At 34.1% G+C, this 16135-nt stretch overlaps 1 protein-coding gene across 2 annotated transcripts in view; it reads left to right on the forward strand.

Moving 5' to 3' along the window:
- The window catches only part of LOC145671747 (FAD-dependent oxidoreductase domain-containing protein 1-like), a 36592-nt gene that overhangs the window by 2404 nt on the left and 18053 nt on the right, over window positions 1-16135 (forward strand). The window contains exons 2-4 of one of the 2 annotated variants that reach the window (XM_081740953.1): window positions 6320-6549; window positions 11441-11554; window positions 15971-16133. In XM_081740953.1, coding sequence (XP_081597079.1) covers window positions 6320-6549; window positions 11441-11554; window positions 15971-16133 — 507 coding nt within the window. Of the gene's footprint in view, window positions 1-6301; window positions 6550-11440; window positions 11555-15970; window positions 16134-16135 lie in introns of both variants that reach the window. The other variant, XM_081740959.1, reaches the window with a different exon arrangement.

The raw sequence follows: 16135 nt of genomic DNA on the forward strand, positions 1-16135 counted from the left end.
GAACGTCACTGAGGCTCCCGCGATGACTCGATCCACATTTGTTCGTTTGTCTGTCTGTACCACACATACTACAGAGTACAACTTTAGGTCTATAAAGTGTAAATTTTTGGGGTACAAGCACGACACACTCTAAATTTCGTGTATAGATTTTGGCGGCATATCAACGTAAACTTTCAAAGTAGCGGCTATTTAAAAAAAAAAATCTACGCTACAGGGTGCAGTTTTTAGACCTTTCAAGTTGAAATTTTGAAGATAGAAGCACGAGACATTCTAAATTTGGTGTATAGGTTTTCTCGGCGATCCAATGTAAAATTTCAAAACAGCAGTGAATAGAAAAGTTTTGCAACCTGTGATAATGACAATCTTGAAATATAAATCACATTTTAACACTTTTACACCAAAGACATTGAAATACTTCGAAATACCCCAATTAAGCCCGGAAAATCCCAGTTACTCCCGAAAATACCTGCAAAAGACCATATGGGCCCAGGTGGGTTGAGTTCTTTCAAAAGAAATATATATATATATTTTCCAAACCCTGCATGAATCGGGTGGCCGATCTGTCGTACATAACGACCAATCCATTCATCGAAATGTTGATCAAGGAAATCCCTTATAACAACACCAGAGTGAGGCGATGCTCCATGTGTTACCACGTAATCTGAATGTTTTTGTAACGAGTGTTATTTTCAAGTTTGGGAATGACAACTTCTTGCAACATTTGAAGGTGTGTGTCCCAAGTACAGTACCTTGTAAAAGGAATAGTCCTCTGACGCCACTGCTCCAAATACCTCATAAACAGTAACACCAGGAACGTTTCAGTTTTGTCACAATTTTGTGTGGATTGGCATCACTCCAATAAAGACAATTGTGTCTACAAAATTCGTTTCCAGAAGTCTGTCAGCTTCGTTCCGAGTGAGAAACCACTCACAGAACTCAATACGCCGGCCCGAATCACATTCGTGCAACGCGTGCAGAAGCTTTGGGTCATAAGATTTCATCGTCAAATCCTGTAACAGTTTAACATATTCCTTAAAGAGGTGGTGTCATTTCCAGGCCAGGTGTGCACCCTCTGGTAGACTCCTTCAGGCTAGATATACAACTGTGAAAAACAAGTTCAGTGTTTCCATCATTTCGTGGTCGATCATACACAGAACCTGTAGATTCGAATCGTTGATTCAGGTTTTTCTTGGCTTGATGTGATGGTGATTCCACTTGTGTTTTGTTGTGGTTCCACCAAGCTTGTGGCCCGAAAGCACGTTGTTGCGTTGTTAATTTGCGATTCATCTCAACACATGTACTACTCGGCACAACTTCACTCAGTAAACAACTTTTAAACAAAATCATGTACGAAAACATGGTTACCACTCCTAGCCACATTAAGAGACACAGTAGTGCTAGTTCTAGTAGAAAAGCAACCGCACGCTGATAGCTCACTTATTTCTTTTCTTGGGAAAACCGACTTTATGGCCACCCTGTACATAGATAATTGAACGTCTTGCATATTATGGGTGGAAATGTAGTAAAATGAAATTAAGTTTCTAGGTTTACATACAACGATTATGCCTTGTAGATTAAAGAAGCGCATTATTATAGAAAGTGAATGGTTAAGAAATTGTGAAATGAGAACGTGAGAGAATCTCGAGAAAACCCACAGACACAAAGTTGTCAACCAGGGACCCTTCGCTCCAGAAGTGAGCTCTGCAACACAGCCATCGTACTTAGTTTAAATTTCAGTTCATTCTTCATCACGACAAAATTGTGATCGCTGTCCACATTTGATCCTTAATGACTTAAACACAGTTCTTAATTTGGTTTCTGACATATGAGTATGTAATTTATACAGTGGTGCCCGCCCCCCTCATGTCCATTACGCATCCCCCCTCAATTGTCTATCCATAGGTGTTCTCCCATGAAAAAAAAAATCTTTTCGATTAATTTTTACACTCCCTCAAACATATTTATATAGATTTTTACCCCCCCCAAATATTTCAATGACGCAGTTCGCGTCATAGCCCCCCCCGCTTGTGGGCACCCCTGATTTATATGGTATCGTTTTTGATGTCTGAGCATTTTGTAATATAAATCGTACATATATGTAGTTTGAATAGTGTTTTGACTACCATTGGATTATTTTTCGAGCAGAACTTATTAGTGTCTTTCTCTTTCGTTGTGCTTTCCTAGTCTTTCTTTTCTTGCCTTCTACATTCCCATTTCGGTATCCTACCAAAATAAAATTCCCTTTTCCTTGTATTCCAGTGACTTCATCTTCTCTCTCTGAGTTAGTAATTGTTTATCTGTCTGATGGCCAGAAATCATCTTGTTCTGTTTCCATTTTATTTCACTCATCTCTATTATATCAACGTTGAGTCGCTCCTCGCTTTTCAGATTTTTTTAAAACTTAAATCTACTATTTTCAGACTCCTCATGTTCCATTCTTCAATGCTTATTGCTATGTTGTGTTTATGCGATTTCCTAGCTACCCCCAAAATCCGTGGATCATATAGGCCTTCTGCTTTTGCTGTATGACAATCTGAGTTTTCTGCTCTACCTATTTGGAGTAGTTCAGCTACAAAAGTCGCCATTTCCAGGCTTCTGTTCTTGAGAAAAGGTTGGGTATGCAATAAAAGTATGCCAGTGCCAACAGGCTCTTCGGAGGACAGAAGGCATTTTGTTGCCCTCAGGATGAGAAACCGTCCTACAAGGGGGGGGGGATGATCGTAAAGTAGTCAGCGGCATAGAGATGTCGAAAGAAAAGTGTATATATACTACCACGGGCGTCTCTGGCAGGGGGACAGGAGGGACGCGTCCCCCCCCCCAATATTTTGAGTACGAGATAAATGGATCAATGCTGAAAGTGTTTAGATCTGTGTGGAAGAAGTAAAAACATAGGCTAAACAAATGAAAGTTATGTCTGTTCTTAAACATTAGGTTAATGTAATTAGAATGTACGCCTGACGTGGATCACTTTCTAAGAAGAATTTTTTTTTAAAAAAAAGTTACGCTTTTTGGTTAGTCAAAGTAGTCTCGGCTGCAGGCACACAATTTTTTCATTGCTTAACCAGCAGCAATTAGTTTCCTTGACGAAGGGAGATTGAAGAAGGGAAGTAAAGGATGTACAGAAAATTTATCTGCGAGTAAAGAAGGGAAATCTGCAAAGACAGGAAAATATACAATAGAAGTGAAGGTGACAAGGAGAACTTAAAAAAAAATAGAGAAATTTGAATATTATATATGAGAGTAGGGGAGGCCGGGGTAATAGGAGAAAAAAATTCTAGCACTTGTATTGATTTCTTGAGGAACTAGAAAAAAAATGCATGTGATTGTACTTAAAAAATGACACCTGTTGATGCATTAACACATTTTTCCAATCGCTTTTTCGTGCCAAAAAAAAAAAAATCTAACGTCAGTGTCTCTTATTATCCCTAAGGGATAATAAGAGACAGGAGACTCACTGTTCATACAAATAGAATAGAAAATGAGTAAGAGTTTTAAGAAACATCTTCAGACAATTCTGAACAATTTACTTTTCTTCAGATCTGAAATATCTACTGTACATATGTTCCCGAAATATGAAGATTTAAAAAATGAAATTCAGTAGTTCGTTCGGAAAATTTATTTGCCTGAGTATTAAATATCAAAAACCATTAAAACAAAGTATAGTTGAGTTTTACGTAATCTAGATACATCATGGACAAAACTCACAATACCAAATAAAAAAGAGTGTTGACAAGAAATTTTCTGGAAGGTGTCGCAAATGGACTTAAAAAGTGCCTAAGTTCGCAATAAAGAAAAAACACCGCATTTGAAAAATAGTTTTAGCTAACTTAAATGGATTGAAAAAGCTATTAAATTGTAATCATACAAGAAGAGGACATTGAAAAATGTTGTAAACCTATTGTTGATCAAATTTTATGTAAAATGTAGCCTATGTAAAAAACTACATTTTCGAAAAATATGTAAGATGAGGATTAAACCTTTTACGATGTACAGTCGAACGAATATATGAAAAATGTACAAAAGAGTTTCGAAATGTTATGCTAGCTTATGTAAACTCCAAGTTAACATTTAAAAACCTCATAAATGTAATTTAAACTTTAGTGTAACATAATTATAGCAGGTAAGCCTTATTAATTATCTTAGGCGGGACCACTTAAACAAACATAGGAAAAATGTATACGCCAAAAAGAACTGTTGGCATATAGGCATGAGTTTAACAAATGTTAAGAATAGTCCTACAAATACGTAGGCCTACCAAGAAAAGAGGAGTCATATTTAATCTTTCTGTTTTGGTTTCAAAAGTCCTTTTTCATTTTGCTATAAACACAACGATTTTTTTTTTTTTTTTTTTTTTTTGAGCTATCCTCTGGAAATCTGGAATGGCCCATTTCCATCCAGTTTGATAGGTCCATAAAACACAAATTTGGATGTCACTGTTTGAATGTCATCATAGGCAGGCCAATTGAAACCATTTAGTTCTTTTTTCAAAAAGTTAACCTTACACGGTTCTTCATCTGGGAAAACAATATCTCTTCCAACATACCAGTCAAAATCATAGTAAACAGCGTAATACATTTCTAAGCAAGATTCTGCTCTGGTTGGATCAATTTCTTCTGGCAAACTTTCACCAGTTGATGATGAAATTAGTTGATTCCAGGCATATTCTCCACTGTCACTATCTATGCACAAACTCTGGCTGGAATGCCAGAGTAGAAATTTTCCTATTCACTTTCTATATACAAAAAACTAACAGGTTATACTCGTCACATGCGCTAAATAAACATGGGTAATAAGAGTCATAAATAAACATGGAAGTTGAACTCGGGTAATAAGAGACAGATGCCTCTTATTACCCCTTCAAAATTTCTACAAGGGGTAATAAGAGACATGCCCTCAATTGACCTGAAATGCAATGTTTCAGCATTTTTCAAAATTTCACATCAATCTTCATAATCTTAGTCACAAAGTTACATAGCAGTCATTTCCACATTTGTAACTCACTTTTCACAATAAAATTTTATTTTAAAACAATCATGAACTTTCGTGGTAAGTTCAAAGTGAAGGTATTTTCGCATAGCGTGACAATAATATAAAAACTCATATTAGTTCATAAGTACAAGTGGGGTAGGAAAATAAAGTGGGGTATTGACGGTTTCATTACTTACTTTTTTATAATTTTGATTTGATATTTAGGGTATTTTTTGGCCGTGTCTCTTATTACCCCGGTCTCCCCTAAATTTATTTTGAATACTGTAGAAGGGCAGCAAGGGATAACTACTATGACAATATAGAAACTAAAGTTAGATGATCGACTTACAGTGACAGCAGATTGATACGTTACTTACTGCCTTCCAAGTGTCTTTGAAGCTTGGAGATCTGCCCTCCAAAAGTCTCCACTGTCTCTCTTCTTCATCACGACAATGCACGGCCACACACAGCAGCGAAAACTTTGGAGTTTCTATAGGAAAGTGGAGTCCGTATTCTATCACACCCGGATTATTCTTCAGATTTAACACCGTGTTACTTTGCCTTCCCAAAACTGAAGAAAAGCTTCAAGGACGCCGCTTTCAAACAAGTGAAGAGGCTATCACAGCATATAATAAGGAATTTCTTTATATTCCAAATAATAATAATAATAATAATAAATAAATAAATAAAAGATTTGACTCTTCGTTTTTAAGAATGCAAAAGTTCATCGATATTTGTGGGACTATTTTGAGAAAATCGTTAAAGGTTCTATGTAAATAAATTGATTTTTCAAAGAGTATCTAAAAACTGTAGGCATGTCCCTCGTACATAGTGAATTTCATTATAATGCTCCGAGGCCAAACAAGATGGTGATGATGATAATGAACAAAACGGTAAATGAAGAAAGTAGAAGAAATGGTAGAACCCCGAGAAAGCTCTCGTACACCGTTTTTGTCCACCACAAAGCCCTCTTGGGGGCGAGAGCTAGTATTGAAACAGGTGCCCAACGCACCAGAGAAGAGCGTTGTGTTACTGAGCCATCACGGACCCATAAACAATTTTATGTGAGTACTTTGCAAAATTGTCAACAGATCGCATATAAATTACTCTAGCACCCTTCTAAATAAAAGCAATTTGATAATTTACAGCTTTTCACATGAGAGAATTCTAGGATTCTCGAAAAGGTAGTAAACTTGTATGTACCCTAAACTTTTCATGTAAGGAATTGGATCTGTTATTATTTTAACACAAGAATACTTTTATTTTGATTTTAATTACATGTAACTTAGGATATTCTCCGTATTAAGTTTCATGTATATTAGCGTCATTTCAGATGTTCTTTCTTTAATAGTATAGTACCTGCTCAACAACATTATCAGTTGGGGGCTTGAGACAACAATTTTCATTGCCAGAAAATATTCAGATGTCCTTGTATGGAGCACAATTTCTTCGTAACATAAAAAAACACTTAAGTGTAGAAAATGAAGATCCACCAGAGGTCCAGTTTACACCAAGTGGATATCTATTGCTTGCTTCAGATACTGGTGCTGAGCAAATGGAAGAAAATCACAGGCTGCAGCTGTAAGTTAATTCTACATTGTTGCTATATGATATAGGATAAATAATGTTATGTTTAAGATTTATACATGAAATTTTAATTGCAAAAGGTTTTAGCAACCTAAACATAACCAACTTTCTTATATACTCCTGATAGTAGAGTTTTGTGACATTAATTAAACTTGCTAATTCTAGGCGTAAATAAAAGATACAAGCCTTAATGTATAATTAATTTAATGATTCTAATTGTTATGTGGTGTCTGTGAATTGTTTATGTGATGTGACATGCATAGCAGTTGATAGATTGCGCTTAAGCACATACCTGCTTATTTCCGATAGAAATGATTATCCCACAACTTGATCACCTTAAAGCACAATCTCAGCACAAGTACTAGATTTATTAGAACTCCACAGAGAGGTCTTCCCTTTGATAGAAACTGTCACTCATCCGAACTTTAACAGATACTGGTGAAGATGTTTGAAGTTGAGATGTAATTCCAGTTTCAGAGTGACATCGAGACAGAGGATGATATAGAATCTGGTTACACACCATACCATTCCGGAAATATCTTGAGGTTTTGTACTGTTATTTTTGTTGAGGTTGTTACACAAAGTGTCCGTGGTTATGACGTAGAACCACGCAATCAAAAGACTGACCCAGAAATCCGGGTTCATGTACAAAGCGAAATGTCGTTCAGACAATGAAATCTGTCAATGCGAGATTTACATAATAAGGAAGTTCATTATGTAAGTTAAGCTGTCTTTAGCACATAAAGCGGATTCGAAGATGAAATTACATAATAATTCTTAACATTTTATAATAGATTGGAAATTTGAAATCAAAGTACAATAGAAATAAAAGTTTATAATTGGCCGGTTACAATAATTTAAATAAAAACTCTTACCTTGTATTTTGAATTTTCTTGATTCAGTCACATAGTTCAGTGTTCTCCGACACTTTCTTCGGTGATGTCTGAAAATTGCTGAATTGAATGCATTGCATGTATTGTTAAGGCTCCTTTCTTTCTATAGAACTCTCCTTAGAAAATAAGAACTTTTTTATTATTTAAAAAAAATTGATTTCAACAAAAGCGCTTAAAAGTAGAAAATAGTAAAAATGATAAAAAGAAGAAAATAATAATAATAATAATACTAATAAGCGCATAAATCTGAAAATAATTCATTACCATTATCGATTTTAAAAATGTGAAGTCTGTGATAAGCGAAACAAATTTATAACTCGCAAAAAAAAAAAAAAAAAAAACTAATTTTATATTAGGCATTAATTTGTTTGAAGTGTCACAAACTACAAAGGTTTTTTTTTTTTTTTTTTTTTTTTAATAGATAATGGTGATGAATTGTTTTTAACTTTTAAGCGCATATAGTATTATTAATTTCTGCGTTTTAGCGCTTTTGTTAGTTTTTACTCTTTAGTACTTTCTTTGAAGTCGGCTAATCTGCTTTTAAGTGCATTCTTGAAGTCGGTTATTTTTCTTTTAAGTTAAATTTTTCCAGTTTTTCGTTACCCCCAATAGTTTCATTAGGTACCTAAACTTTAGGTAGAACACTGACTTCCTATAAAATGAGTTGGCTTACGGAACATCCGTGACACACACATACATATATATATATATATATATATCGGTCTACGCTTTACAGAATTATATGTGAACATACACAGAAAATTAAGACTATCATCTTTTGATGAAATTCACATAAAACCTGCGAGAAAATATATCTTTGAAATTTTTTTTTTTTTTTAATCGGAATTGGTACATCTGTGTTGAAGTTATGCGTGAGCATGCACACAATGAAGTAAGTTAATTACGATATTAACTCTTTCAGCCGTTGAGAAATTTCATGGTCTAACTCCAAAGATTATCATCAGATCCTAATGAAATTTATATGAAACGATCGCGAAAGCATATTCTTCCAAACAAAAAACGAATCGGTGTACCTATGTAAAACTTATGTGTGATCAGTGGCGTATTTAGGGGGGCTTCCGGGCTTAAGCCCCCCCGAAATCTTACTTACTATAGTAAAGTATATGAAATATCTTGCAGAATTTTCACATTTTCAGGCAAAGTCCCCCCCCCCCCCCGAAAGTTAGCAAAGCCACCCCTGAAACAAAATCGTAAATACGCCACTGTGCGTGATCATATACAATAAATAACTGATCAGTGATCACACAGTTATTGTATGAACACTGTCAGCTATTTAAAAGTATTATATATATATATATATATATATATATATATATATATATATATATATCCTTCTCTGTTTTCTAAGTCGGTTAAAAAGTGGATAACATCATTCCTCAAAAACTATAGTTTTTTTTCCGTTTTGGAAAAATGTGTTTGTACAATTAAAAATTTTGATTACTAGTCTTAGATCTTTATCTTCCTGTGACTAAAATAAGAACGAAATTCCCAAATAACTGTTTATCACTTTCCACTATGTGAACGAAAATTGCTTATGAAAGACATGATTCAGAGATTAATTGCTAACCAAAAATCGAGTATCTCCCAAGCCCGTCAAGGTATGAAAATAAAACTTGGTTCACGAACTCCAAAATTTTCCATTGTTTATAATCGGATCAAAGGAAAGAGTTTGACCTATTGAAATTAATTTTGTAACATAATACATATCTCGAGCTGGATTTTTATCATGTCACTTTAATTAAAGGCGTATTCTAAATGAGTAGGAGGAGGTACAAAAATTTATTCCAAAAATAAATAATCTTATAGGTTTTTATCACTACACTTTTATTGAAATGCGTATCCTAACGCGGGGTAAAGTTTGCCCTTCCTGGAAACTTCGTAGTTTGACATACACTGTACCCTTTGTTAATAATACTGTACTTGACTAGCAGAGAAATGATTGAGCGTAGTGATCTTACACTGTATTCGGTTCGCGTGGTTCTGGGTTCGATTCCCAATAGGGGTACAGTTGAATGATCAAAATGGTTCGGAATCCACTATAATCATTAGGTCCACGTCTCTTTTAACCGCCCTGGCATAAACGTGCACGCTAAAACTAAAACAAACCAATGTATTTTCTTTTCTCCTGCGAAGAAAAACAATATAGTTCTATTTTTTTTCAGGTAATATAAGTAGCAATATTTAAACAATAACTTATAATTTGTATAGGATGTAGAATATAGATATTACGGGGACTTCCACCGATATTATCTTTGCCGTGTCCAAGGCTCGATAAGAAAGCATTGGCCCCAACAAAACCGATGTCGGCGATATCGCAGGCAATATCGGGGGCTTCGCCGACAGCATTTGCTGTGTCGGAAAATCGGTCAATAATGTCGGTGCGTGTGCAAGCTACAATTTGAGCACATTGAAGTCGATTACATCACCGATATTATCGTTGCCGTGTCCAAACGACCTTAGTAGTAGAAGAGGAAGAAATATAAAAATGTCATGAATAATCCTGATTTGAATTTGCTTTATTTTGCTGCCGTTAGAGGTAAATGTTTGTTTATATGTTATAATCCGGTTGCTATGGTAACGGTTCTCGTTATCAAGGTTTTGTTTATAAATAAGTATCAATATATGTCAGAAAGACGCATATAATTTAGAAGTGTATGTAATTGCTAAGAAGCAATTAATAATTATTTTGGAAATATAGTGCTCTTAAGTGAATAAAATAGTGTCTAATCATTTGAATTATCATCATTGTAAATAGTAACAGTATTTTATATAAGTATATAATATGATAAATCTTTTAAAATTAGTAAATCGAACTGGTGTTCCCTTATAGACTATCTTTGGTTTTCAAGGAGAATTTGGTACGTACAAATCCAGCTTACAAGTTTCCTGTGAAGATAAGCTTCCACCTACGAGCTTCTCTCGGAACTACGTGAAAAGGATTTCATTAACAAGTTTTCTCACAAAAATCGTTATTTATAACTTGAGCTATAACACTGTTCACGTATTGAAATATAGCTGGGGAAGTATAGTAGGTGTCCAATTTTTTAATCAGTTGAAGACAGAATATGAAGTGTTGGCTTACCGGTTAGGTAACTTTCTCTTTTTACGCTAGAACTTCTGTTTCCTCTGCTACATTTACATGTGTGTAACCAAGAAACTTGTTTCCATTCAAACTTACCAGTCCATTGGTGGTTGCCGTATAATCCTGACTGTAAGACTTTCAGGTGGGAGTATAAATTCTCCTTCCTTATCAGAAAAAATGCTCATGTGTGTGTTGTTGCTAGCTCAGAAATAAATTAATTAAACAATTTAGATTTGTGACTTGTATCTATGTTAACACTTTTAATCGCAAGCCTGAGCAAACTGCGTAACTTATTATTGCAAACGGACGATGCCAAAGTTTTGCTGGGTAATATTATAGCAATTCCATCCAACAGTATCAATAAATTTTGTATGGTACTTTTTTCTATTACCCGATACTCAATCTTTTAAATATGAACTAAACTGACAAGAAGCTGAAATTTCGTGTACAAGTCCAGGAGCGAAAATATTAATATTTTATACCGCTTTTCGTTGTACAGCTATCCAAAACTGTAAAGTAATGTATTCTTCGCGTTTATAGATTAATGAAATATCGATAGAATGGAATGTCAGAATTAAATTTTGTTCAGTTAATGTAATAAATTTACCATAGTTACCAATTTTGCCAGTATTTGGAGACAGTATAAGAGAATTCGTATGTTTTCCCTTAATTAATGTTATAAACTAGCCCAACGTGAAGAATTATCGTTCATAATAGTAAACAAGACCAAAATGCAGAAAAAGTTTCTAATGAGATAATTATGCCAATTTGGTTAAGAAATTGCACTTTAACCGTACAGTAAATCAAACATGAAATCCAGAAATAACACTCCTAAAGAGTGATGAAGAGAAGAAATTAAATTATTGTGTTTTATTTGTTTATTTTTCAGTGAATTAGGAGCAAAAAACGAACTTCTCACTCCAAGGAAACTGAAGGAGAAATTTCCATGGTTGAATACAGATGGAATAGCTTTGGGTTGTCATGGTCTCAAACACGAAGGATGGTAAGTTCTGTCAACTTTCTAAATAAATAAATAAATAAATAACTGCGTTTACTAAGAATTTGTACGTTGTCAAGTGTCCTTATAATTTTAATGTATTGCTTAATTTTCAGTATCTGGAGCTACTACCGTGATTCAAGCTGTAGTGACAGATTGCAAATGTATGTAATTAGAGGTTAACTAACAGGAAAACCCAAGATAACTCTCGTTGCTATGTGATTAGTATATGCAGCTTTGGTGCGGAGATCCTTTTTTCGATCGGTGGGGGCTCATATAGTTCGAATCCTACATTTAAGCTATAGATCCTCGTTAAGCTATAGCCTTGGGGCTGAAAGTTATGCTGAACTCCAAGCAAATCAACCAACCAAGGAAAATCCAAAGAATCTGTTATTTGAATGTAGATTGGAAGAAAAAGGTTTTTTTTTTAAAAAAAAGAAAGAAAAAATACAAGATGTACTTTATCCTTTTAACCGACAGTTCCTTCATTTATCTATTTTCAAAGTGGACTCAGTATTGAAGGTCATTGTGGGTTTTGAACTATAAAATTAAAATTCACTACTTGACTTATGTATTGAGTTACGAGATGTAAATTACAAATAGTTTTAATAAATTCCAGTGAAACATACTTTTTAATTAAGAAGTATTTATTAACAATAACTGAAAATATTTTAATTTATATGTGGGATATATTGAAGATAATCTCGAGGCCATGGATAAGCGACTATTTTTCCTAGAAGAGGAAAGACTTTCCTCTACCCCCTGTGGCTTAGCAACCGCAAACTGCACTGGAGGTCGCGAAGAAGCCAATGCTGCCAGATTTCTAAACTGAATGAACTTGTTTCTCTCTGTTTGAAGGTTTCCATTCCAGATTGTCATATGGGAACAACAGAAGTAAAAATTTACTTTTTAGTTCAACCTAGCCCCAACTTGTATTATGTTAGTATTCGAAAGTTTTCAATAAAGTGATATGTTTATTTATTGCCCATAAAAGATCTGTAGGGAAAATGAGCTAATGAAGAATCTCATTTTTTAGAATGGATTCTATTTTCTTCAGGGTGACTTTTTTTTAAAAGGGAAAAAAGTATGGAAAGGGAAAAATGTATACACTTAAAAGATAAATATTTATTTTCAATTTCTGCAAGAGCCTAACTTTTGGCGCTATAGTTTACAACTTAAGGCAGGTAGTAGGGTGATTTTCCTTTTCTCTCTTTATAGTTTTCGATTTTTGCAAACCATAATAAAATGAATCATATATTTGTAAATTTAAGATTGAATTTTTTGAAGTTTATATAAAATATAAAAAAGAAAGACAGTATGTCTTACGTCTTCATCCACGATTGAGTAACAACACAAAAAGAAGTTAAAAGTTAAAACTTTTTTTTGTATGTTTTGAAAATTAAAGAAACGAAGAGAAGAAAGTGAAAAATCTTAGCTTGGAATGCTTTCTCAAAAAATTTCATTCCTTATAGAACGCTTCAATTTATTGTTTATGACCATCAATGTTTTTCACAGTTGTCAGTTGGTAAGTTTTAGTTCTCTACTTTCCCTTGAGATTTTGTTCAAAGAGATTATATAATGCTGGTGGTGTATAGGTATTTTCTTGCTGTTTGGAAATATCTAATTTCTTTCGGCAGTACCAGATGATAAGCAACCTGGTCTTTCTGGCCAGAGAAGTCTTAAGTAACAAATAGAAGAATCGTGTACTTGAAAGTGAAGCAAAGCAGAGGAAACAAAACATGAAAATTTCAGGGGGCTGAAGGTGGTCGAAAGGGGCTCAACCCCTAGCTAGGGTCTGGTTTCGACATGAACATTTTGTAAGAAGGATTTTTTAATTAATGCTAATTATTCAACATTTATCCCCATAAAGCATTTATTTTTCTTATTACTAAGTGCAAAATTGACGTACATTACTTTCAAAAGTCAAGAATATAAAATTACTTACAAAACGAGAAAATTTTCGAAAAAGAAAAGACGAAACTTTTTCAAACTTAACAAGAAGTTTCGCATCTCTTCTCGTGGACAACACTAGTCAAGGCTGAGTTAAATCGTTTTTGTGCGTCCCAAAACCAGTGACCTTACTTTAATCAAAGGAGATCACATATCGGAATAATATAAAATAATCCTAAACAACATTTATATAATATCACCAGTTTATTGGCTTCACTGATGAAGCCATATACCCAGCCCACCTCACTAACCTTAGGATACGTTTTCATGTAAGATATTTGCACTCAATTGCATTACATTGTTTTCAGTACAAAAGTAAGGTATTTACAGATATCATTCTCAACAGATTGTTTTCAATTTTGTTTTAAGTTTTGATACTGACAGATTTATCAATAGAGTGCTAATCAAATTTGCAATTTTGCTGACATTTTGCACTAATGTTTGTTTCTAATTACCTGAGGATATTTCTTTAATAAAACTAAAATTATAATATTATAGAAATTGACCCCATTTCCCCTTCTCAGGAACGGAATTTAAAAAGAAAAATCCGAAGGTCGCGGTCTGTAATTTTTAATGAGAAGTGTATGTGCTGAATTTTACGCCTTCTTAAGCGAATCCTCATATTCGGCATTTTCTAAACAAATAATCGGAAATTTAATTATTAATACAAATCCCCTCTTTTCTCCTATAGGAGCGAAGTTTTCGCAATCGTTGAAACGTGTTTTCACTTTCCTATAGGACATACATTTTTAAAATTCATTTATTAGCCCTTGCTTTTTGCCAAAGGAATATTCTGTACAAATCCATGTTTCTGTCTATAATAGTTTGAGTAAGTCACTTCAGATATAACTTTTTTTAATGTATATAAGTATATCTTTTTAAAAACTCATAAATAATTCGTGTTCAGTTTTGGTATTTTCGCCCTATTTGACTTATGTTGTTGGCACTCGATTATTTAACATTTTTCTGAGATCACTTTTTATTACACAATTCACGAGTCAATACGTTTCTACTACGGTTTTCTCAATGACTTTCTCTAGAAGAAAGAACATATGGTGTCCAGACATTTTCAAGAAAAAATGTGACAACCTTGTCCCTCAGCACGTGCAGAAAACACTTTTGTGGTCACTTGTGGTCATGCTTGCGGAAGGGGCTGTTTCTTACGAAGGGTATGGGTAAGGGACGCTTATCGGTGGCTGCGACTGTAAATGTTCTTCGCACGTTGTGAATACCTAGGCAGAATTAAACAATTTTTCTTAGCAAATGAATGAAAAGTTCTTCTGAATGTTAAGGAAATTATATTGCAGTAAAAAAACATCTAGGAGCTCCCTGATGTATATGATTTCTTTGCTACAGTGTATTTTCTTATCAATGGTAGTTATGAATCTCAAATAGCGATTAATCTGTAAATTATGCAGATTGTCATTATTTCCAGCATTTTCACTGGTAAATCGAAGGTGAGGAAAACAAGTTTTCAGCTTTCTTTTCTTAAATGAGTCATTGGTTTTCATTTGATTAATTTTATAATATCTGTGAAATAATACAAAGTAAATATTACTCTACCGGTGCGTTTGTCGATAATTTTAGCGTCTTCAATTCCTGATGCCTTCTTCTGGACACACTAATTCGCACTTTAACCAAGTTGCTGCGTTGAATTACATTTCATCTTTCTTCGGTTAATGTAGACTATATTCTTAACTCCTGCTATAACACTCACAAATCCGGTTCTTGTCCTATAACTAAAAGGCTTTTCAATATATACGAAAATTAATATTTATCGTGTAAATTTTTAGCCAAGTGATCACTATTATTAATCTTCAATTCAGATCACCATCATAGTTCAGTTTGCCAATCCCTATGTTTATCTAGATTCTGTATAGAATTAAAAATTGCTAAAAGAGTGCGCGTATAAATCCGATTTATAATTTAGTGATTAATCGTTTTATTCCGAATCTCAATAATTGCATATTGCTTGTCAAGTGTTCTACTATCTTGGTTTAGTTTCGGTTCCATAGTTCTTGTGAAGTATAGGAATTCGTAGGTAGATCTTTCAGTTTGCGATGAAATATTATGAAGCATTTGTATCTTGTTTGTGATGTGCTTCGTTGTAGATAAGTATTTTGATAAGCCTGATATAGCTAGATCATTGTATTTTGAGTCCATTCATTTGTGTTATATGGTTTCGTTTTATAGTCTAAAGATCCTTACCGAGGGGCGATAAGGTGCTGTTTTTATTTCATTTCAGTACAAAGATCTACAGCCATTTTATTACGGGGAAATATGTTAAGAAAAATTGAAATGATAAGTGAACTTCAGTTCTGTGTCCGAGGATTCTTTCCATATTGATACAAATGAAATAAGTCAGTGTTGTATCCAAACAGTGCTTATCAGCTGTGAGGATGAGAATTTATTAGTCACTGCAGGACTAAAGTCTTATTTTTTTCTTTCTTTCTTTATAAATCTTTCAATTAGGTTCGATCCATGGGCTCTTGTAACAGCCTTTAGGAGAAAAGCTGTATCCCTAGGATGTTTTTACGCAAATGCAGAAGCCGTGGGTTTCACGTTCAGAAGACATCATGACTTATTTGCTGATGGAGTAGAGCCTGGGCAGTATGAAGGTTTGGACAAACTTGTGGT

This window comes from Thermobia domestica, chromosome 2, assembly GCF_964235325.1.
Source record: "Thermobia domestica chromosome 2, izTheDome1.hap1.1, whole genome shotgun sequence".
NCBI lineage: Eukaryota > Metazoa > Arthropoda > Insecta > Zygentoma > Lepismatidae > Thermobia > Thermobia domestica.